General features: G+C 43.1%; 1 protein-coding gene across 1 annotated transcript in view; it reads right to left on the bottom strand.

The window, feature by feature from the left end:
- ARHGEF33 (Rho guanine nucleotide exchange factor 33) overlaps positions 1 to 25,258 on the bottom strand; it is a 705,710-nt gene that overhangs the window by 512,315 nt on the left and 168,137 nt on the right. The window contains exons 4-6 of the mRNA XM_085609742.1: positions 19,204 to 19,368; positions 11,504 to 11,625; positions 4,709 to 4,851 (exon numbers count right to left, since the gene is read on the bottom strand). Of these exons, the coding sequence (XP_085465868.1) occupies positions 4,709 to 4,851; positions 11,504 to 11,625; positions 19,204 to 19,368 (430 nt within the window). The remainder of the gene's footprint in view (positions 1 to 4,708; positions 4,852 to 11,503; positions 11,626 to 19,203; positions 19,369 to 25,258) is intronic.

Raw genomic sequence — 25,258 nt, 5'->3', positions numbered from 1 at the left:
TTCAAATAATTTTCCCAAAGGGTAGGAGGTGATTGATTGGTAAGTCACCTATGACCAAGTACTTCATGGTTTCTTCAGCTCCCTGGATATTTGTCCAAGTGTCTTTCCTGTCAAACATCAGGTATCTATATAGCTACTCTTTCTTTACATTAATTACCATGGCAACTACATTTCATTGGTCATTTCTGTTTGCTCTACCTTATGAACTATGCATCTGTAGGACTTTCCTTAACCTTGTAAATCAAACGTCTAGAAGCACATTATGTCCTATTTGATGAATATACGTTTGTAACCTATTATAAAGTAATTCTAAAGAGAAAATTGGATGTGATTTGTCAGGTGCTGGCTGTTGCATCAATTTCACTTAGAAATCGGTTTATGTGCCTTATTATCTAAAATTGAATTCAAACAATTTTCTCTGTCTTTACACAGGTCTACCAAGATGACAAACAAACAATAATCAAAAAGTGGGCCAAATGAACCAAAACAGCCTGTATACCAGAGTCGCAAGAAAAAGTATTTTGGAGATCCTCAACCAAACATGCACAGTTGGTGGCGTATATTATCTCCGCTAGTGTGGTTCCATGTATAGTGTCGTCATTGGGTCTATCACTTGAGTGTCCCGTTCTCCAAGTGATTAAACAATCTCCACCAGGAGGGAGAGTGTCTGGGTATTGACAGCGGTGTATCATTAAAATGAGCTTCTATCCAGGAAGGAGAATTGTATTTGTGAAAAGAGCTTGAAAAGGGATAAGGTTAAAAACAGGTCGGTATTTTTGTGGATAGGCCACTGGTCCACAACACATAATGGTCAGGTTGACATGTTTTGGCCATATTCAGCCCTGCGCCCACTACAACACTTGTATTTTTACACCTACAAACGTTTTGCATAGAGTGCCAATCTTTTATTACAGGCGAACTGAGCCAAGTTTAAGTGTAATCTGAATTTTCACATGAACACCACAGTTCTCTCCAAAGGACTTTTGTAAAAATCATTAGTCAGAAATCCTCTTAAAAAGAGCCATGACAAAAATAACTATATTTGCAATATATTTGGTACATTATTTTACATCTTCAAGTCTATTTATCATGTTTACCATTCTACATAATGATGTGCGATATTCAATTTATATATAATGTAATGTGTTGTATCACATTGGGAAACATATCTATCCCCCTGTGCACCACCTCTAATGATATAGCAATTTGTCTTTTTAAATTAGTTAGCTAAACAGTCTCTTCAATATCTTCTCTGTACGGCTCCCTTCAATCAACCTGAAAACAATCATCATTGTTTTGGGCCATTTCAAGTCAATCACGAAAGGATCAAAAACAGAAATCTATTATTACTGCATATAGAAATCCCTCTTAATTGAGCTATTCCTCTTTCTGTGTGTGCTTTGCAGTACACATAGAAAGAGGAAAATACCTTTGGAGATTGTTTTTGTGCAGCAAGGTATTCCTTCCTGCACACAACAATCCTGCTTTCAACGCAGGCGCTAGGCAGCACATCGTGCGACATCACTGGGAAAAGACAGAAATGGCCTGTATTACATTAAATACGGCGCAATCCTGTCCTTTCCCTGTCACTTAGCGCAGCTAGGTGACTTGCTTTGCAGCGCTGTGCTGCTGACTTTTTGGTAAATATGCCCCTAGATGACTGACTGTGAGAGCTATGAGGAGGGCTAGGAATCCCAGTGGAGAAACCGCTCCCTGTTCAGGGTACCCTTGGGTGGTAAACGTTTACCGCGAAACTTTGTCCCCGCAGGGAATCACAACGCGGTCGTTACAACGACCGTGTTGTTATTCTGCATACCATTACTCTGTAAGTCGGAACAACGACTTGCGGGGGGGGGGGGGGGCAGATGTTGGATTTAAAATCCAACACCTTCCCTAGTGTCCGCACAGACTGGAGTTGGAATAGTAAATTATATTATTCCAACATCCAGCGCCCCCCTCTGGAAGTCGTTGTTCCAACTTGCGGAGTAATGGTATGCGGAATCACAACGCGGTCATTGTAACGACCACGTTGTGATTCCCTGCGGGGACAAAGACTGCGGGATGACGAGATAGATTCCCCTTGGGTGACTGTTCATTCGAATACAGCATAGTTTTTGATTTTTCTCTCAAATACCATATAAAGAACAGTTTGGGTATTTCTAAATGTGTCACACAATTTCAACTTGCTGGTTTTCACACGTGTGCTAATATTTAACCTCTCCAACTCAAAAAAGTATTACTTGTGAAGATAACTTTTAACAGAACCGTTGTGTGTTTCTTATGAAATGCTAAGTTAAAAAACATACATTCCCGGAAGAATCGAAGGGACATATTTACTAAGAAGTGATGGAGTGCGGCGTTAGCCTTCCTGGCTTAACCCTACACTCCACCACTTCTGAAACACAGGGCTGCACCATATTTACAACAATATGGTACAGCCCTGATTTTCCCCCTGCGCAGGTGCTAAATTTAGCAGCCTAGCACCAACGCAGGCACCCTTGCACCATAGTACAAGGGTGTCTGCGTTGAGTGGAAGATTGTTTATGTGCAGGAAGGGACACCTTCCTGCACATAAACAATCAATGGCATTTAGCTGTTTCTTTGTGTGCTGCACAACGTAGCACACATGGAAGCAGCAAAAACAAGGAGAAATCAAAGATTTCTCCTTGTTTCACGAGTTAAGACCAGATTTTCCCTGGTCTTAATTTTGACACTGCCTCCTATTTACGCTGCCCTTGTAAATAGGGGGCAGCGTCAAAATCAATGGGTGTTGCGGTAGAACGCCCACCGCAACACCCATTGCCCACCCCTTTTATGCTAAGTGTAGCGTGAAAGGGCGCCTTATTTACAAGGCAGCGTAAGCCGTGGCTTGGTGGCTGGGAGTGCAGTAGCAGTAGGAATTTTTTTTTCCCTCCCCCATCCCCAATTGGCTGGTTTTGAATTTTTTCTTTTTTCCTTTGGTGTTGTTGTCTCGGGAAGGTGGCATCTTTGTTGGAACAGGTGAACAAGGGGTAGTCGTTGTATTGTCGCTTGGAATAGGTGCCGTGCAGGGGTATTCAAAGTTGGCCGGGGTTGGCAGAAGTTTTGGTTACCATTGAAGTTGGGTTCAGGGACAGGGAAAGGGCAGGCAGGTAATTTTTATTTCAGTTTGAAAGGTATGGCGATTTACTTTTATAGAGAGGCAGGCATAGGATGTTGGTTAATGATATATATAATTTGATTTCAATACATTGCAATGTTGTGTATATGGTTATGGCAGGGTGGGGGCATGTTGAAGGGATCGTAGGGTAAGGGGCTGGGTCAGGGTTCAGCTATTTGGTTGTAGTAGTAAATTTCTTTATTCGATTTTGTGTAAAAACCATAAAAGCACATCATATACAATTCATAAAAGAGAAAAACATTTTAAGAGAACAATTGATTGAGGAAAACGAAACTGTCTGTCTTAAAGGTCTGAGTTAAGTTGCTGAAATACATGTGGTGACTAGCAACTTGGTCCTGGACGTAGATCATGTAGGGCATCACCAAGCCTCTATGTTTTAAGATCGACCGGGACTATATCATTTCACTCCAATGACAACCATATGTATATTAAAATTCAGTAAAATACATAATACTAGTACCATTTAGAATCAAAGATAACATTTATACTAAAATTGAAATATTTACAAGTATAAAAAATTCATTATAACATGTTGCAATGACAGTTTGACCTATACATGCCATACAGCTATAGGCAGTGTGTGTTACACCTCTAGCGCATTTAGTCAAGGTAATGACAATAACATTTACATGATATAGATTCCATCAAATATAAAACATGCAAAATGCCTTCTACATATTATCTTCGTCTTCCCTTTGCTATAGTTCTTTCGGCCTAGCCTAATTGGTTTTATTCATGACTTTTACAATCCTGCTTCTTATAGTCCATACAGGGATCTAGATAAAGTGAAGACCAAGTATTCAGAGGTATCACTTTTCTGCATTCTAGTAATTTCATTTTATGCGGGTTGCTTGCAGAATCCAGAAAATTGGGATCAGCCATGTTCTTCTTGTCTTTTGGTACATGGGACAGATTAACAATAAATGTATTTCTGACTCGAGTGCAGAATCACATACAGGGCAATAGGGCGAAATATCAACCCCGATCCAGTTGGTGACAAAACTATTAATTGGTAGAATATCATACCTAAATTTTAGGTATAATATTTTAGCACGGGCCGGCTCTATTCAATTAAAAAATTCCTCTTGTAGCATTTTATCTTTGATATTGAGGAACTTACATGTCCATTCCCCTGCAGAACTCTTAGTGAGCCAGCTATCCATGACGTGATTCCAGTAATTATTTTTAAGGTGATTTACCGATCTTTTTTTCAATTTTACTGAGGGTTAGCCAAAGGTCAAACATGCCAAGTTTATTCAGCCATGTCTTAATATGATTGAACCACTCAATACTACCTTTAGTGTCTAATAATAGTATGTCTTGAAATGGTTGTATAGTGAGGTGTAGTTGCCAGGTATGTTTTTTGTAATGTGCACCAGTTTCAATAAAGCAGCCTTTTTCACACAACAAAATGGTTTGGTCTGGTCTGCCCCCTCTCCCTCCCGATGTGGAGTGTTTTCAACACCAGAGCTCCGAATGGGTATCTCACATTGATTAACAGGAAAATGCTTAAATTACTGCTTTTAATTTAATGCAGATTGCTCATACCTTTCTCAGAGCCGATGGTCTGCAGGAGATGCGTAAAATGTTGGTTAATCAGAATTGGTTCTGCGACGTTTGAGGTTTGTGGTGCGGTGCTTTGCTGCGGAAGCGGGACAGTGTGTGATCCATATTCTTCCTTTTGTGTTCTTCTGTTCAAAACATAAAAGGGTTGGCCCAAAAATACATTTCATGTCATACCAGCTATTACAGTTACACAAGGTGTTTTTCTTCCTGATATTCAATGTCGAATGTGTCAAGGTTTTAGGTTTGAAATGTTCAACACATGTACATTTTTATATTTTGAAAAGACACCTCTGTGGAGTGCTTTGAAGGGATGCAATTGGATAAAGGGCTATTCTTGGTTGGATACCAGAGGTTGTGTGCTCAGCATTTTAGTTGAAAATATCCCTTTGTTCATGCATTAAAATGCCTAATTTTAAGTGCAGAGATGGGGGGGCAAAACAAAAAATCTCTGAAATATAATTTGCATTCCGTTTGCCTTGTTTTTTAAGCAGAATTACACCGTTTGTAACAAGTTTGTGCATGATATGACCAACCGAGTCATAATTATCCATATGTTTGCTATGACTTTCCCATAGTTCATGTTCAGGGAAAACAAGGGCCACTCTACTCACAAGGAACCAGGGTATCTATTATATATCAAGGAACAGTGGTTCCAGCGGACAATGTATCGGATATTGGTGTGGAGTGTTTTTCAACAACGATTTGAAGTCACTTTACTGAAAGCCTGGTCGGGTATAAACCTTGCCTGAGTTCTCTACATTTTGTTAAGAGTTTTAATGTGTGCCGCTTTTAATTACTAAACTGCACTTAAACTGTACTTGAATTTGCATGAATTTGTTGTTAGTTACCTGCTCTCCTGCTGTTTAACCGCAGAGTAACAGCCCGCACTCCCATTGGTCAATTGGTTTTAGCCTAACAGTCAATCAGGCGGGGTAGGGGGCGGAGTCAGTTCAACTCCGTAACTGAAAAGAATGGCCGCAGCGCGGACGTGCAGCGGACGCGCGCAACTTGAACGCCGAGGGCGCGCCTAAGGCAAGCCCGTGTGCACCCGTCCGCACTTGTCCAGGACCAGGGGCCAGCCATTATGCACAAAAAGTCACCCACACACTAGCAGAGCTCAAAGCTTTAGCCCCGCAGGATAAGCAACTTTTCAAACTGCCTTGCCAACCAATACTAGACGAACTTGGCCTCTCCCAATCTGGTCAGTCACCTGATCCTGGTGAGAACAGAGACTGTTGCCAAATCCCAAGCCAAACTACTGTGCCCAACCTCCCAAAAAGAACCCAACCAGTAAACAAACTAAATATGATGTATTTATATACCCGGTCTGCGATCAAACATAAGTTAGAGTTGTTCAACCTACTTGACACTGATTCACCCGATATGCTGTTCATGACAGGAACATTCTAGCTGCACTCCCAGATAATTATTACCTCCTATCATCTAATAGAACGACAGCGAAAAGGGGGGGTGGCAGTCGCAGTAAAAAAAGGACTATCCATCACTACCGTTTTTCCACTGGAGTTAGAACTATTGGACAGCTTAGTTTTCAAGCTAGACTCTCCAAACAGCACCATGGTATGTGTATAGGTCTCCCATAGCTATGCCAAACTTGCCCAAAACGTTTGCAAATTGCATCGCACCTCTAACCACTGACTTTTTCAAAGTACCGGTCATTGGCGATGTTAACTACTGGGCATATGAGGAAACAGAGGGAAAGAGTGCCAGGGAATTCACCGGCACCTTACAAAGTTTGAATGTCTCACAGCACATACAAACACCCACACCCATTAAAGGTCACGCTCTCGACCAAGCATTATCGATCAATCTCACCCTTCAAAACCTAGAAATACAACCCTGTCTATGGTCTGATCACTACATAATCAGGTGCATGGCATGCGACATGTCTCTGCCCAAAAAAGCGCCCCATCAAAAGGTTTCCATCTAGAAACTGGCGTCACATTAATCTGAAATTGTTATGGTGCACCTTAAACTATAAGCCCCCTGAAAGCAAGGACAATGTAGATAACCTAGAGAGAGAAATCACAGATTGACAAAGGAAGGCTATTAACATTAATCCCCCCCTTCAAACTCAAACTTCACGTAATAGGGGACATGAAGCACCCAAATGGTTCACGGATGATCTAAAATCAGCCAAACTCAAAACCTGTCAGGCAGAAAGGAAATGGCATTATTCCTACTTAAATGAATCTAGAGAACATTATAAAACAAATCTAAGGAACTACAAAAATGCTATTGTGGAGGCAAAAAAATTATTTTCTCCAAAAAAGTGTTAAACTCAACTTACAAAACTAAAGAGATTTTCAACACAGTACAGGAGCTATCGAACCCCGATCGTGTAACCACATCTATCCCCACCACACAGAAACTATGCAATGACCTATGTAATTTTTTCCTTGAAATTGTTTTAAAAATTCAGGAATCCATAGATACCAAACACAAGGAGGTGGAAAATTGGTCTAAAAATTCCAAAGTTGACACCATGACTACCCTCCCACATATAGGCCAAGTTCAATACTTGGAATACCTAAACAAAATAAAATCAGGGTCCCCAAACAATGCCTGTCACCTGAAATACAAAATTCTATCTTTAAAGCATTCCCAGTGACCATTCTCTTTCTTCTGAATCTTTCCTTAACCCTAGGGACAGTCCCACAAGATTTTAAAGAAGCAGTGATTATTCCACTTTAGAGAAAACAAGGTGTCGACCCTCAGAGGCTGGATAACTACAGGCCGATATCCCTCCTCCCATTCTCGGCCAAAGTATTGGAGACGCATGTAGCAAAAATTCTCAGCACCTTTATAGAAAACACCAATTTCTTAGACTCACATCAAAGTCGTTTCCGTGCAGCCCACTCTACTGAGTCCATTATTCTATCTGTTATGGATGACCTAGACGGAAAGGCTGATGTGGACAACACTCAAGCCTTGATTCTCCTGGACCTGTCTGCAGCATTCGATACCGTCAACCATGACATCCTGGTGGACCGCATTGCTGCAGCAGGTCTCAGCGGTACTGCCCTAAATTGGTTTCAATCATTTCTTGAGGCTACGAAAGAGTCAGTGTGGCTCTCTCCCTACAAATCTGGCATTGTAAACTTGAAATGTGGAGTACCACAGGTCTCATCCTTATCCCGCACCTCTTTAACATATATATCCGCCCCTTCATTGTCACGCTCCACCAGATGGGAGTTGCTGACGATATGAAGCTGGTTTTCTCCATCAATGACTCTACAGATTCAAAGGAGTTGCTCAAGAACTCCCTGCTCTTCATCATGAACTGGAAGAACGAAAACCAACTAAAACTTAAAGCAGAAAATACTGAAATCATCATTCCTATCAATAAACTTCAGCACTGGTCCCCCGCCCATTGGCCTGCTGAGCTAGGCTCCCCCCCCACACCAAAAAACTCGATAAAAAGCCTAGGCATACCTATTGACTAAGATCTTAACATGAACACGCAGATTGGAGCGGTCACCTCCACCTGTTTTCTCAACTGCGGAAACTAAGGAAAATCAGAAGCTTTTTCAGTAGAGAGGCTTGCATTCAAATGATCATCTCCTTGATCTAATCAAAAATTGATGATGCCAACTCAATATACCTAACCCTCCAGCGCAACCATATACATCGTCTGCAGCTGATACAAAACTATGCAGCCAGAATCATATACCAACATGGCAGACTATGTCACATTAAGCCACTGCTAAAAAAGATGCACTGGCTCCCAGTGGGGCAGCGCTCCATGTTTAAAACCAGCTGTACCCTGTTTAAAGCTCTACACGGGACTGGCCCAAAGTACATATCCTCAAAATTCCATAGGTTCACCCCCAACGCACCTTAAGATCCATGCACATGAATCTATTGGTGGTTAAGGGCTTTAGACGCAAACGAACAGGAGGGTAACGCTTCTCAATATTAGGACCCACGTTTTGGAATGCTTTGCCACCCCTACTGAGACTAGAGTCAGACCTCCTTCGCTTTAGGAAGATGCTGAAGACTTGGCTCTTCACGCAAGCTTATAGCTAGACCTTCTGACTAGTGAACCCAAATGGAAAAATTCCAGCGCCAAGAAACGTGTTGGTGATCGAGCGCTCTATACGTTCTGATTAACAAAACATAACATAGTTAAGCACAATGGCATTGATCATGAGTAAAGATATGTGGAAAAGAGAATAGGAATTAGACACAACAAAGAAATTACGTTCAATTCTGTTTATGCAAGTATTGCAACTGTATTATGAAGTTAATAAAGAAGTAATAAAGAAAGTGCTTGGTGCTCCAAGTGATCTTAGAATCTGCACATCAAAAGTGACAATTTGTGGCATACAATAAGGTTCCATAATATACAAAAACGACCCTATAGTAAGTCTACAGTAGATATTAGCAGCCTTCTAACATATTAGTAGGGGATAGAAAAATGGTTCGTTTTGGAAGCTTTCAAAACAAACCATTTTTCAGCCCCTACTATTGTGTTAGAAGGCTGCTAATAACTGCTGCAGACTGGGGACACTGAGCACTGTATTTTATCTTTGTTATCTTCATAACACAGTTGCAATACTTGCATAAACAGCATTGTACATCATTTCTTTGTTGTGTCTAATTAATTCGTATTCTCTTTCCGACCGATCTTTACCCATGATCAATGCCATTGTGCTTAACTATGATTAAATATCCAATACATTGTCCACATTTCCCATAGTTCATGCACTAAGCCGGCACCTGGAAGGCTCAGGCATTAACTGTGCTGCAAGTGTGAGAAAGACCATGGAGTAGCACTGTTTGTAAAGAGCGTAGGGTAAGAGAATTGTTCACACGAGTAATCGTCTTCGAATTGATGAAAACATCAAAACAAAAGTTAACATGCTTGTCCCAGCAACATTTCTGGGACAAGCATGGCTTATAAGGTGTAAGGTGCTCACAAGAAAGACATAGCCTTAATTGAAAGCAGATTAGCTGAGACCTTGAAGCCCTACTATATAAGCTGTTGGATCCACTATGCACAAGCCCTTTATTCGCTGAAACGTTCGCCGTTAGCCATGGAAAATTGAATGTCCTCCTGAATTCTTTTTATATTTCATTGTAACAACGAAGTATTACATGATTTTATCTTAACTTTTAATGATGATATGCACTAAATAACTTGAACTAAACTGTGTATATATTAATTGTTTCCCTGTTTCAAAGTTTTAAATTTCTAACTTTTTGGATATGATATTGTAATCATTGTATTATGAGCTTAATTGATCATTGTGTTGCAGTAACATCAACACAAATCAACGATGCTGTGAATCTGTACGTTTTAAAGAACAGCAATGTGCTTTTATTGTAATCGTAGCTTTTATGACATCTCTGTAGAAATAAAGCTTATATCAATCAATCTATTTCACATTTATCTTAATCCTACACCGATAAAGTTTTTTCAGTGAAGACACTCCACGCTCTTAGGTCTAGAAAACACAGAAATATGTACACAATAAGTTTAGCTTTTGCACACCTTGGTCTTCCATGAATAGTTTCAGAAGTTGGAAGTCTCCATCAGTCATGGGCATATGCCTATGACATCACAGATCTCCGTCTTCTTTGTTAAGTGGGCCATATACTAGTATCAGCGCGGTACAATAGCTCACAGGTAACACAGAGGTGCCTTTGTTAAGTATAGTGTGAGTATGTACTACCAATTGAATTGGCAGGAGGAGCTGTGGCCTAGTGACTAGAGCTGTCAACTTTCAAACAAGGGGACACATGTTCAAATCCCAGCCTTTGTGCTTGTCCAAATGTGTGATAGGACAAATCACTTAAGCTCTGCCTAAAACTTTTGAAATTGAATTGTATTTATGAAATCTCCACTGTGCAAAATCTTGTATCGTGATAAGGCACAGTGCTCCGCAGTGGCCCCATCGGAACAACAAGTTACAATATCCTACACTGCTCTTGCTTCTGTTAGGTTCAGGGTGTATGAAGACTTTGACAACAATAGAACAGTGGTAAAGACTCTAGGATACCTTTTTATTTTTTTTGTACATATCACTCCTTGCACTTAGCTTTGTCCCTCAGAAGTAAATAGGAGACTGACGAGGGACGAAGGGTTAAATGAGGAGCTGATACTGCGATATCACTTGTGGGTTTAAATGTTGCCTCGGTCACCTATGCCTCCATTGGCATTTTGGTGAAATGAGATCCATGGGATTTGTGTACAGTCCTCATCACAACACAGTTACAAAAAAATAGTACTTATTACTAGGGAGCTGCCTGTTTGTAAATGTGTGGGCTGGGAATACAAGATCTAAAATATCGACGGGTCACAATATCGTGACCACAATAGTGAGGGACAAAATATCTAAAGGTAGGCTGATATCAATTGTCTACACTTATCTCAACATATACGTACCTTGTTGCTATATATGTGGAGTTAAGTATAGTAAATCCTTACCTTCCTCTGTGCACTTACCTATGTTCTTCTTTTTACCCTGATATTATTCTCATGACTTTGAGTCCTGTCGATTTTGGAATTCGATATTCCCTAATACAATCTTTTATAAATACCCCAAGTTTTGGAAGATAGGGTGCAGGATGCCCAAAGAGATAGAATTATTTACCCCGGGTCACATTAAGTGAGTAATCCTTGTTCGACATCCAACACCTTAACCCCTTATTCAACATCTCCTCCTGTCGACGATACATTCTCCTCTCACTGATCTATGATGTTAGGTCAACCCTGACAGCTGTTTCACTAAATATATTGCCCTTGCTACTCACTTGGCTTTGACTTTGCGCGACTCTCTGCGTTTTTCCTGCTGCAGCTGTTCAATTTTCTGTTGCATTTCTTCTTGTTTTTCCGTGATGGCGTGTATCATTGCCATGGCGCTGTTGACTTCCTCCTGAAAAGTGCAGACAATAATATTATGGTAACTTCAGCCTTCACAATATATTATGTGTTAAGTAGCTTTTCTTGCATTTGACATTTGCTTCCTATCAAAAAGTCTAACAGCGTCGGGGAGTTTGCTGTGTATGACAGTCATATCTATGCAGCTGCGCTTTGCTATCCAGCATGCAATGGGCACTTTCGAAGATGCACTAGTTTAGGAATGTTCTCCGTAATGGGCTGCAACCATTGGCAAGACTATATAGCTCATGTTCTTTAAAACACGGAGCCTCATTTACAAGCCCATTGCGCCGACGGTACGTCATTTTGTGTGCCACACTGGCAGTGCAGGGTGCCTGCCCATATTTACAAGGCCACATAAAGTCACCCAGCATGACTTTTCATGGCCTAGTAGGACCCTTTCTTCCATTACTCTGCGTGAAAGGGGCAATCCATGGGTGTTGCTGTGGGTGTTCCCACCCAACATCCATGGAACCTGACACATTCCCAGATTTACAACGTTTTGTAAAGCTGGGAAGGTGTCAGAATCCTACATCGAGTGGTGCAGAATAAGAGGAAAATGCCATCAATGATTGTTTTTGTGCGGGAAGGTGTCCCTTTTTGTGCGAGAAGGTGTCCCTTCCTGCACAAAAACAATCATCCCTGCAAAGCGGGCACCCTTGCGACATGACACAAGGGTGTCTGCTTTGGCGCACAGCTGATGTTTGTGTGCCAGGGAGAAGGACAGGAATGCACCATATCTTCTAGATACGGCACATTCCTGCCCTTTTATTTTGATGCATAGCAGTGCAGCAGGAAGGCTTGCTGTGCTGCTGGACGTCAAAATATAGTTAATGAGGCCCACAGTTCTTAAACTACTTTAACGTATGCCACCAAGCACAAGTATAAGCTGTGTGACATGACAACGTTTCTTTGGGTTTTTGTTTACAACTGTGTGCATGCGTGCATCCAAGGTGCAGATGCCATATTTACACCCCCAATAGTTTACGTTCAGAACATACCCAGGGCCGGACTTGGAACCGAAACCGGCCCTGGCAAACTGCTCAGCCAACCTCCCTGGGGAGAGGCAGGGTGCGGCCGAACTGTTAGCTATGTCCGGTTTCGGCCGATTTTGTTACCGGTGGCTGATATTTTCCAGCCCCCGGTAACAAAAACTGTCCACCAGAGGCCCAAAACCAGCCCTCACCCTGGGGGCCCAACGAGGAAATTCCCGGTGCCCGCTATGACCAGTCCGGCCCTGAACATACCTTAAAGGCGCAATATCCACCCTAATCTGATCAACTAGTGGTCTATCAGCTCCACATATCAACAACATACTAGCTCCAGGCAATAGGTTTGGTGAGGAACCACACATTTAGTTGTGACTATCAGACAAGTGATTTGTTTGGGTAAGCTCCTTCATGAGCACCTTACTCAGAGTGCTTTAATTTCAATGGGTGAAACTAACTTAGGCCCAGAATTACTAATACTTCAGCAGCAGCACCGTAAAGGATGAAATTCTGCAGCGCGCTGCATGAAAATAAAAACTGTAGAGCACTATAACTACAAAGAGTTTATTGCCAATAAGGTCATTAACACACTCACTCTAAAAACGAATACTTTAGTGTGATATTTACAATAGAAGTGGCGGAGTGAGGCCTTAGCTGTCATGGCTTAACGTCTCACTTCGCCACTTCTGAAACGCAAGGCTGCACCACATTTACAATGATATGGTGCAGCCTTGCGTTTTCCCCTGCGATGGCACTATAACTACACTTAGCAGTGTAGCACCAATGCAGGCACCCTTGCACCATAGTGCAAAGGGGTCTGTGTGCAGGGGAGGATTGTTTATGTGTAGGAAGGTGTTTATGTGTAGGAAGGTGTCCCTTCCTGCACATAAACAATCCTGACATGCCACTTTGTCACATTCATGTGTGTTGCTTAATGCAGCACACATGAAAGTTACAAAATAGAGGTAAACCTAGAGGTAAACCTAAAGAAAACTCAAGTGGTGATATTTGTCAGATTGCACTATGGAGGCGGTGGCTGGTTGTATAACATCTTATAAACACCTGGGGATTAACTTCGACTCTAGGGGCACCTTTCCTAAACATCGCAGCAACATCTCAATGAAAGCCATGGCTCTTCAAGTGAATCTCTCAAAAAAATTGACAGCCCCGAGTTAAACATGAGAGCCAAAAGAGGCCCTACATTGTCATATGGCTTTGAAATTTCCCTGGGAAAACTCAGCACAAAATTAAACCAACATGTGACTAAGATTTATAAAAGGGTCTTTCAATTGCCAAAATCTGCATCCGCTGCACAGATCGGACTAGAACTGGGCCTTCTAAATTACGAAATGCTAAGCGCAGGTGCTTATTTAAAACTGTGCCACAAGCTAAGGCAGGCAGGAGCTGTTTCCCTCTAGTCACTGTTATGGTCAGATATCAGCTCTAGTAATCCTGGTGGGTCATACAGTCGGTTCTTTCACAAATGTGTTTAGCAATTATCAGCAAGCCACCTCTGGAACCTTAACCCTAGCAATACAGTTTTTAAAACAAGTATTAAGAAGCGCATCCGTATGTGGTCCCATTCTACTGACAAAGTACTCCTCGCCAAACCCAAGCATGCATGGGCAGTAATCAACTCTTATCAGCTGTCATCTTTTCCACCATACCTGCCCTGCACATACCCCTGTACTTAAAAGTGCAGTTTATGGCACTTAGATTGGGGGAATGGCACTTCCTGAAACACTTACCACTTTGGCGTCGCCCATCAGACGAGCTTCTGTGCAGGGGCTGCAGGGAATTGGTGGAGTCTTTGGAGCACATTGTATGCCTCTGCCCAGCATTGCTGGCTTTGCGCAGACTAAAACTGAGGCCAGAGTGGAATAGATTGGGAGTCTGGTCCTGCAGGCAGGCAATCATTGCAGTTTTGAACCCAGAGAACACTGCTTTAAACATAAGTTTGACAATCTTTATCCACCTTGCATATCGCAAGCTTAACCAGCAAACTCCAGGCCCAGTACTAAAACCAAGGAACGCGCACAGGTGACTAAAATAACAGTATATCTATGAAGCAACATCCTAGCAAAATCTGTGTACTCTGCCCCTGCCAAAATACAGTACGCAAACTTAATGACCTGTCATCGACTACTGATAATTAACTGAACTGTACATTAACTTTGGGACACTTTTTTACACCTTGGTGCCTTATCTGTAGTTTTTAGAAGTAACCTCTATTTTCCTTTTTTTATTATTACTAATTGTTTTTAAAAATACTATGTTTCCACATGGTTTTACGTAAGCGATGGTTACCATGTATTAGAAGAAATTTTATATCAAACTACTTTATTGCTTTATTTCAATTGAGAATGATGGGTGGACCCTAGTGAAAAAAATTATTTTAATGTTTTTCTACGTTTCGTCTTTTTACATGTGGATTGTAATGATTTCACAAATCAAACAATAAATGTGTGCTGCAGATGGGCCATCACTGTTAGGATAGGAGGGGGGAGCAGGGCACAGTACCATTTACACTTGAATAGGCTGTGTCCTGCCTCTAAACAAGGGGCTGCACACCCCCTGTAGCTAGTCTGGAGCCAGGGAAAGTAAGACAGAACCCCTGTGCACCTCAAAGGCATGTCTTGCAAAGCTTCTCCCACTTCAAAGGCACAACTGGGTATATATACCGGACCTCAGATGCCACCACTTCAATACACTTCTTGGCCTGCAGATAGTCTCCCAGGAAGAAGGACTGCTGTGCTGTTGAAAGGACTGCCACTCTGCTTGACTCCTGCTCTAAAGGAACTGCTGCCTGTTGGTCTGACCTGCTGCCTGCTGCCCATTTGCTTGGATGAGAAGGACTGGACCTGCATTTGTTGAATCCAGGACCCCAGAGTGACACCAAGGGCTTGTTGGCCTCAGGGAATGAATGGTTCAACAAACTGGACCCCAGCATGTAGTCACTGCCATCTGTGAGTCTACCCTGACCAGTGGCGCCACTCCAGTACTAGACTCTTGAAGGTGGGCCTAAGATGCTTTGCCAGTCTCTGTGAGTTCAGTGGAACCAACACATCTCTTCTGCTGCATGGCGCAACCCCAAGCAGAACTGCCGCATTGCAAAATATTGTGGTTCCTGCTTGGCCAGGGCTCACACCCCAGTCAACCAACAACCCAATTTCTTACACTGTGGGTGCTTCGAAAGGTTCCCCTGGATATTGCTAGAACACTCACTCTCCGTAGTGACTAAACATTTCATTATATTCATTTGAGTTTTATACTGTGCTTATAAAGATAGTTTTTATGTTTCTTAATTGTTATATTTAATAGTTTTGACACAACTAATTTGTACTCAATGTATCTTCCTTGGAAGGATGAAAGTTTCATTTAGTTTTGCCAAGATTAGAACTCCTGACCAGGAGAGTTTAGGAGCAACAATGAACTCCATGTGCCATCTTCCTGAAACCAATTTGTAGTATAATTTATATTGTAGAGTTGACACAAGGTGTTGTGTGCAACCACGACTTACTTTTAAACATGCTATGAAAGAAACAGTTATTTTTATTTGTACACCTAACAAAAGCTTTGCATGAAAGACAAATTCCCCCACATATGCAATCTACCACAATCTAGTACAACCTAGTGCACTTTGATGCACACATTTAATTAATGAATACATGTTGATACTTCCAACATTCCAACATTCCATTTCCAGAGTTCCATTTCTGTTTTTCATCCACCATCCTCTGAAGAAGTGGACTTGACCTCTCTGTATATCTAATAGATACTACAGCTCGTGTAAGGCACTAGTTACCAATAAGTTAATAAACAGTACTTTTGTGCGAGGTCTACAGAACAGAAGCATCTTCATTTTAATGGGATTTATTGAAGCAACTTAGTGATGCTTTAAACACACTTTCCCATCAGAGGAGTTGAAGTACCCAGTATTACACCCAATAGGCCTGGCTTTATTATTCTAAGGCAATGTTTTTTAACCTTTGTCCTGGAACTTCACGAAGCCTACACAGGGGGCCCTAGACTGCTTAGAATATTACATAATATTAACAGATAAATAGGTATATTGTAAATAACGAAGCAAAATGTAAAATTGAACATTTTAAGTCATTAAGTAAATGTGAACGAATTTGAAATTCGGGGGTAACATTAGGCTAGTATCCTTAGATTGATTTGTGGCAGCTGTGCAAGTGCATCAGACAGAATAGAGTATGGATGATGAGAGGCCTCAATTAAATTTAGGAAAGCCCCAACCGTCCCATTAAAATTTCCTATTTGTTTTGCAATTTGTTTCGGAAGTAGATAAAATATTTCATAGTGTGCTTGCTTGAGAAATGCTTGTTTCTGTATCTTTCTATGTATTGTTTTGCGGTTCAAATCATCAAAAATGCTTATGCCGGGGTCCCCGGCTTTCAATAATGATTCAGTGGGGATGCCCAGATTCCACTAATGATTCCCTGAGGAATGGATTTCCACGTTCCAGTAATGATTAGGTTGGTGTCCACAAAAGTCAGAAGGTTACGAACCACAGGAGTCAAAAGGTTAAGAACTACTGTTCTAGGCATGCAGACATACTTATGCACATATGGTATTTGTATATATTAGTCCATTAATGTAAGACCTTTGCCTTTCCTTATGTTTGCTGCAAAAGCTTTCCTTACTGCAGGAAGTCACGGTTCATAAACTGTCTTTTTATTAAATAAAACGTTTACTAGTTCTTCCTTACATCAAAAATGTTATAAAAAGAACACAAGGGCATTATATTTCAATTATAGTCCTGCACATTTTTTCTAAATCCAAACAAGCCATAAGGCCGAAAACTGTTCTATTGTTAAAAAACACACTGTGGGGCAGATTTACATGGAACGGACGCATTTCTGCATTATAGTAGAGGTGCGTTAGTTTCCTCACGCCATGCAAAAAATCTCTTGCGCCACCATGGATGCGTTTCATTCGTCGACTGCTAGGCGAGCGTGCACTGTCTCAACTTTTCAGCACTGCAATACAGATCTGTTTTCTGACTTTATTCTCAGGAGAAACTCGGTCCCTGCGTCAAGTACCGATGATCATTTCATGCTGTAATCAACAAATGATTGTTGTCCAACAAATTGTGGCTCTAAAATATTAAATTAATCAACATATTCAACGTCCTGAAGATGTCTAACAGACTGAGACATAATTAGACCGAAACAACGTCTATTACACCTATTCTTTAGCTCAATGTACTGTAGGCAATGCTTGTCTTGTGTAAACTCTTCAAATTGCCTTAAAAAACATCCTGGGAAAAGATGTCCACAATTGTAACTGTGAAGGATAATCAATCTCATTTAATCCTTACTTCAGGCTACATTGTGTTGTTTGCTTTTTGTGTATCCTGCATAATTGAAAACATTTGAATCAATACTAAATCCTTTTTTGAATATATAGACCCGTGTTTTACTTCCTGTAATTGTTTTCTTGATGATCTATTCACGGATAAATTGATTGAATTGTTTTTAGAATGAGTTAATTGTGAGTTACTTGTATTGAACTTACCAAAAGATCAAGCAGGCGTAAGGTTTTGACACAGTAGCGTAGTTGAAGTGGCGCAGTGAAATCTTGTAGATTTCACTGCGTCACTTTTACGAGGCTTTCCTGTGTCGGAATGCCCAGCCTGCATATATTATACCTGACGCAGGTATAATGTGGTGCAGGGCTTTACAACTTGATGCATCTCCCTGGATGCATCACGTGATAAATGTGTCGCAACATGGTGCATTGTTTACGCTGCAGCTGCGACATAAAAGTGACGCAACGGCAGCGCGAAAGTGTCGCAAGGGGCTTGTAAACCTGCTCCCACATGACCTGTCGCATTACCATTTACAAACTGCTTCAATCATAAAATTAGCTTCTCACTTGCTGTCAAAACATGTTGTCCATTTCTACTTCTAGAAAAACAATGGGAAGATTGACATCCAAGAGAAATTTCCTGTGTGAGTGATGTAGTGTATAATAATTCATTAATACCATTTTTGTAGTTTATGGTGCCATTGCACCATGCATATGATTGCTGGCAGATGGCTAATCACTACTGTTGTCCGTTTCGAAATTGGATGATTCACATTTCATTTTCGGATGAAAATGGGTTAAATCATGAAGGTATATTGTCCCATTCTTTTTATTGTAACACTGCCACTCCTTTTTGGAATAAAGTTTGAAGTGCCCTTTATAATTTCCTATTTTAGTTTTTTTAAATATTCTATTCTTAATATTCTATTCCTATTTAAAAGTCCGAGGCATCAGTAGCTGGGACAGAACAGCTTGTTGGAAATCAAATAACCACCCCTCCCCCTACATATTGCTTATTCTGTGATAGGTTTTAATCGGACTACTCGCAGAAACTCTTCATCTGTCCTCTAAGAAATGGACATACAGACTATTCCAAACACAACGAAATATAACACTTTGAAGATAATGAAATGGGACCGGTCAGTTTTAGAGGTTTCATGATAGTGGGGTGGGGGGATGTATACAAAGCAAAACATTTGCGCCCATAATCAATCCGAGCAGAATGATGCAAGTTTACATCGTGTTTATACCTTTAAGTAATTGAGCGAGTTTTTGACCTCCATCACTTTCTCTTCCATGGCACACCGGCAGCTCTTGACCTTTTCCTCCAACGCATACTCTCCGTGTTGGATCCGGGAGAGCTCCTGCATTGCTTCCGTGAAGCCAGATTTCAGTTCAGAGGCTAGAGCCTGCAGCTAAAAGAAACATGCGCAGAGCAGGAGCCAATGCATTATTGGACGCTAGCTGAGGAATGAGTCACCAACACATGTCTGTAAGTACTAACGTAAACCAATACTTTAACATATGAACGTACTAGCTCAGCAGTCCTGTCACTTGCACAGAGAAACATCATATGTATACCCAGAATGGCATTTGTCTAGCTGTAAAGCATAGAGCCAACTTGTGAAATATTTTCATGCAGGTTAAGGGTCAATCTGATTTTTTAATGCCTTCTGAAATGCAAATAGACGCGGCCCGTACAGGTAAGAGTGGTGGGGCCAGGTGAAGGATTTCGAGGGATGATGATGAGGGAAAATTAAATAAATAATTAATGTTCCCTTGTCACGTCTGTTGAACCCCCCTCGCCCCAACCCGGCCCCCTTGCCCCACCGCTCTTACCTGTAAGGGCCGCTGCTGATTATGCAAAATGTAATGTAGGATGGTTACAAGCCAAGACACACGCTTGCATAGCATAAGAATGCCCCGTTTATGTCAATTACCACATAAAAACGGTGTGCCATCATGGCCCGTACAAACACTTGATATGCTAATAGACACGAGTCCTTGAAATTAGTTATTTTTGGTTTCAAGGCCTATACAAATTTTATCCCTCTCTGTCGATGATGCTAGTCAATGTAGGTGTGATCCTATTGTAATGATTTACCATCATACACATCAATGAATTCCTCTGGTTGCGTACTTGTTACCACATATGGCCTAAGACACCTTGGATGGCAGTACATCACCAATGCCACCATGCCCTTATTAATCAAAGAGAAAGATTCCAAAAACATTCGCCTGTTGGTTCTCATTAAACAAGCAAATTGAGGAGTCCACCGCACTGCCAGGACCATCCAGAGGATTTTTCCACTCCAGGCAGTATATCATGTATTTTCTACTGCCCCTCCTGTTTCTGTGTGCACTGCTTCTCCTTGACCTAGCTACCAAACCCCCCTCCCCATTTCACTTCTTCTGTAAAGGCAAAAAGGAGAATCATTCACCCTCAATATAGGGCGCTTCATCGTTGTGATACCTGCGCTTGCCTACATCTTAGAATTAGCAACTTATAGAATTGCACATGAGAAACAGTAAATAACAGGGCTGCTTTTCACCAATAGGTTCTGACTTACAAGAAATAGACAACGAGACTGAAGCTCGAGTCGTCTATACTGTCACTTAGATCCCAAAGTGAAAATCATCTCAGAGATCACATTTCACCCACCTCTAATTTTATATTATGCATGGCCCCCAAAATCACCTGCCCCTGCTCTAAACTACTATGCAGTGCCGTAATGTGGAGCAAACATAACATAGCCTTTCCTCACTGTCCCAAATCATGTAATCAAAAACACAAAATGCATCACCCCCTATTACTCGCCCCTACCCCACCACCCTCTGAACTGTTTCACTCCTTCCCTCCCAACACTGTGCTAGAACCAACCCTGCAATAAGAGGCTAGTCTCAGAGAGCCCTGAGCAGCAACCTGGAATTGCTTCTTGATGTAGCAACTTTTGTTTCCCACTGTTGCTGAGTCATAGCTGTGAAAACCCAGATTTAGAATCTGGTACTGCTGTTAGTGCTTACAATTGAAGCCATACACAACATAATCTGTGCCAGTTACAATGTAAGATACAGACATTAATGCAATCCTGAACAAACAGCACATAGGCCCAACAAGGCCTTTTATTCCAACCAATTTTAAAAGATTAGTCGTAACTTCCTTAGTGCTATCTCTAAGCTAGACTGCTGCAACCTTATGAACCTGCAGGAAAACCATGCTCACCAATTACAGCTAGTACAAAATGCTGCATCGAGGATGGTGTTAGGACTCCCCAAATTCCATTCAATTTCCCAAGGCATTCAAAAACTCCACTGGCTCCCGGTAAGGTGTTGTATTAAATTTAAAGCATGACCTCTGACCTCTGTTCAGGGACCTGCTATCTCCCCCAACAGCTCCACTGTTGTGCCGCTGCCGCTGAGAGGTGGCTCGTAGGGGTTCGAGCATTGCCTCTGCTGTTCCTGTTGCCCATCTTGTGATCTTGTGATCGTTGTTTTTTGCTCTTGTGACTGGTTGTCTTTGTAAGTAGTCATTTGTATTTTCGGGGCCCTTGTGCCTTTGTAAGTAGTCATTTCTATTTACTGTGCCCTTGCTTTTTTATGCCTGTCCTCCCGATGCCCTTTTTCCTGCCGCTGCTCTCCCGCGGCCCCTCCCCTGCGGCCCCTCCCCCCGCCAACCCCACTCCCGCCTCCCAGCTGAGCTTCCCTTCCCCATTCACTATATAATGGTGGCTGCTGTGCAGGCGCGCGGCAGGCGCACGCAACAGGCATGCCACTGGCACGCAGCAAAAGGCACCAAAGGCAAGCCTGTCTGAGCCCGTCCGCAACCAGTGCCAGGGACCCTGGACCTCCGAGCATCCGCCACTATGACCCCGATGACCCCCTTGCACTCAACCCTGGAAGAAACAACAACTGCGAGCTGGCCACGCCAAACACCACCTATGGCCAGTTCTCCTGCCGTTACTGCCGCCAGACCTTCACCACCGACTGCACTCCCACGAGCACCACCCCTACATCGGCAGCAAACACCACTGAAGCCCTGAAATGCATCCTCCCCAACATGTTCCCCCTGCACAGACATGCCGCAGAGATCTGGGACCTCCTCGACACTCTCTCGACAGACATCGCCTTCTTCACTGAATCCTGGACCAACGCCACCTCACTCCCGACATCGCCACCACCATCCCAGATGAACACAAGATCCAGAGGAAGCACCGCCCCATCGACCAGGAGGCGGTCTTAACATCTCACACAAGAACTTCCTCCGCCTCACCATCTAGGAGCGATTCCTAGTCCACCAATGAGCACCTCCACTTCCACATACAGACCAGCCCTAGATCCACTCTACACAGCATGCTCACCTACAGGCCCCCCATACCTTGTACCGCATCCGCCTCTACCATCGCCAACCTCTTCGCACACCACGCCATCGCCTTCACAACTATATACTCATCGGAGACCTCAACTTCCACCTTAAATAACCTCAACTACCCCACCTCCGCCACCCTTTCGGACAACCTTGCAAACCTCAGAATGAAACAGCTCATCACCACCCCTTTCCACAAGGCAGGACACACCCTCAACCCCATCTTCGTAGGAGGAAACAACATCCACATCAATCACTCCATGCAACCCCCCTGGAGGGACCACCCCTGCGTACACTTCCACATCAACAAACCCACCCCCAAACCTGCACCCCGCCCACCGCCAAGGAAATTGAGCAAAGTCACCAAGGAGCACCTTAACTCCACCCTCAACCGTGAAGCCCCCTCCACTTCAACTGACACCAAACACGCGGTTAAAGAACTACACAGATGGATCTTCAACTGCGCAGACTAACTCGCCCCCATCCACAACCCCGATAGACAAAGCCCCAGGAAGGCCACCTGGTTCACCGCCGATCTCCACGAATCCAGATGCACATGCAGATGTCTAGAGAAGAATTGGCAAAACAGCAAAACTCCAGAAGACTGCACCACATGCAGGAATGCCATGACGAAAAACCACCAACTCATCAGATCAAATAGACAAACCTTCATCAAGAACAAAACCTCCGCCAGCACCGGCAACTCGAAATAACTCTTCAGCATCATCCAAGAATTCAGCAAGCCACCCAGCGAGGCCACGGACATCACCCCCTTCCAAGACCTCTGCAACAAGCTCAGCTCCTACTTCCATCTGAAATTCAAGTCCCTCTAGGACAACTTGAATGAATGAACCCAAGACTGGAACAAGCACCTCCTCCTCAATGCCAGCTCACCCACCATCTCTGCCTGGACCCCAACCACCACCGAAGACACCGAATCGACCATGAAAGGCATCCTCTCAGGAGCACCATCTTCCATAGAGCCGCCTCCGCCACTGCACCAAAACTACGACGGGCCATCAACACCACCTTCGATACCGGCACCTTCCCCGAAGACTGTAAACACTCAGAAGTCAAGCCCCTGCTCAAGAAGCCATCGGCAGACCCTTGGGATCTCAAGAACTAATGACCAATCTCCCTCCTTCCCTTTGCAGCCAAAGTCACTGATAAGGCTGTCAATGCCCAACTTACAAAATTCATCGAAGATAACTCTATCCTCCACTTCTCCCAATCCGGATTCTGCAGCAACCACAGCACCGAGACCGCCCTACTCGCCGCCACAGATGACATCTGCATGCTCCTCAACCAGGGCCACACAATGGCCCTGATCCTACTCGACCCTATCTGAAGCCTTTGACACTGTCTGCCACCACACACCGCCAGACTCCACCACACTGGCATACGGGGAATGGCTCTTGAATGGCTCCACTCCTTCCTTACCGGCAGATCCCAAAGAATCATACTGCCTCCTTTCCTCTCAAAACCCACAGAGATCAACTGCGGAGTGACCCAAGGATTATCACTCAGCCCAACTCTCTTCAACATCTACATGGCTCCCCTTGCCGCTATTGTACGACAGCACGGACTCAACAGAGTCTCCTATGCCGACGACTCACAGCTCATCATCTCCCTCACTGAAGACCTCGTCAACACCAGACTCAGCTTTCAGGAAGGTATGAAGGATGTCGCATCCTGGATATGCAGCAGCTGCCTAAAGCTCAACTTGGAGAAGATGGAAGTCCTCATCCTCGGACCCTCCTCCATGGCCTAGGACAAGACCTGGTGGCCCATCACCCTCGGCAACCCACCCACCCTCACCGACCATGCCCTGAACCTTGGCATCATACTTGACTCCTCCCTCTCCATGACCCAACAGTCAATGCCGTCGCCTCCACCTGCTTCAAAATCCTCCGCATCCTTCACAAGACCTTCAAATGGATCCCCCCCGAATCAAGAAGAACCATCACCGACGTACTCATAACCAGCAGACTAGACTACGGAAACGCCTTCTATGCTGGAATCAACGAGTCTCTGCTCCACAAACTGCAGACCATACAGAATACCGCAGCCAGACTCATTCTCAACATCCCTCGACAAGAACACATCACCCAACACCTGCGAGACCTCCACTGGCTCCCCGCCAAGAAGATAATAACCTTCAAGATACTTGCCCACGCCTTCAAATGCCTCCACAACATCGGACCCCAATACCTCAACGAGCGAATTTCCTTCCACATACCCAAAAGAAACGTCCGATCCGCTGACCTCGCCTATGCCAAACCCCTGCGCATCTGCAGAGCCAGAACGTGCAGAAGGGCCTTCTCCTACATCGCGGCCAAGACGGAGCGAGCTCCCGGTCGACATCAGACGTGCCCCCTCTCTCAACATCTTCAGGAAGGCACTTAAGACCTGGCTCTTTGACTGAACGAAGCTGCTTACCAACCCCCCTAGCACCTTGAGACTCTAGCGGGTGAGTAGCGTGCTAACAATTCCCTGATTGATTGAAAGTCCTCTGCATAGCACACAAAGCATTGCATGACGCTGGACCTGAAAATTACAGACAGAAACGTCAATGGTACAGTCCCAATAGAGACCTTTGATCTAGTGGTTCCCATACAATTACAGTGGCCATAGTCCAGAAATAGACCTGAGGTGGTCGTAGCTTTCTCACTAGCACTGCTAAGCTGTGGAATGGTAAACACCCAAAATATTGAATTTTAAATATCGAGAGGACACAATATCGAGTCAAAAATATCGAGAGGACAGAATATAGAATTCCCAAAATATAGTTGTGTAGAATATCGAATTTGAGGTCAGAAATATCGTTTTCCATAATATCGAATTTAGAAATATTGTTTTCCATAATATCGATTTTGTTTTAAGTGTTATGTATGCTAGTATATGTGTTAAAGTTATATATTATTTTTGTTTGAATTTTTTAA

Source organism: Triturus cristatus, chromosome 6, assembly GCF_964204655.1.
Source record: "Triturus cristatus chromosome 6, aTriCri1.1, whole genome shotgun sequence".
In the NCBI taxonomy this organism is placed as follows: Eukaryota; Metazoa; Chordata; class Amphibia; order Caudata; family Salamandridae; genus Triturus; species Triturus cristatus.
Note: the sequence above shows the minus strand (reverse complement) of the source record. Positions and strands in the feature narration are given on the sequence as shown.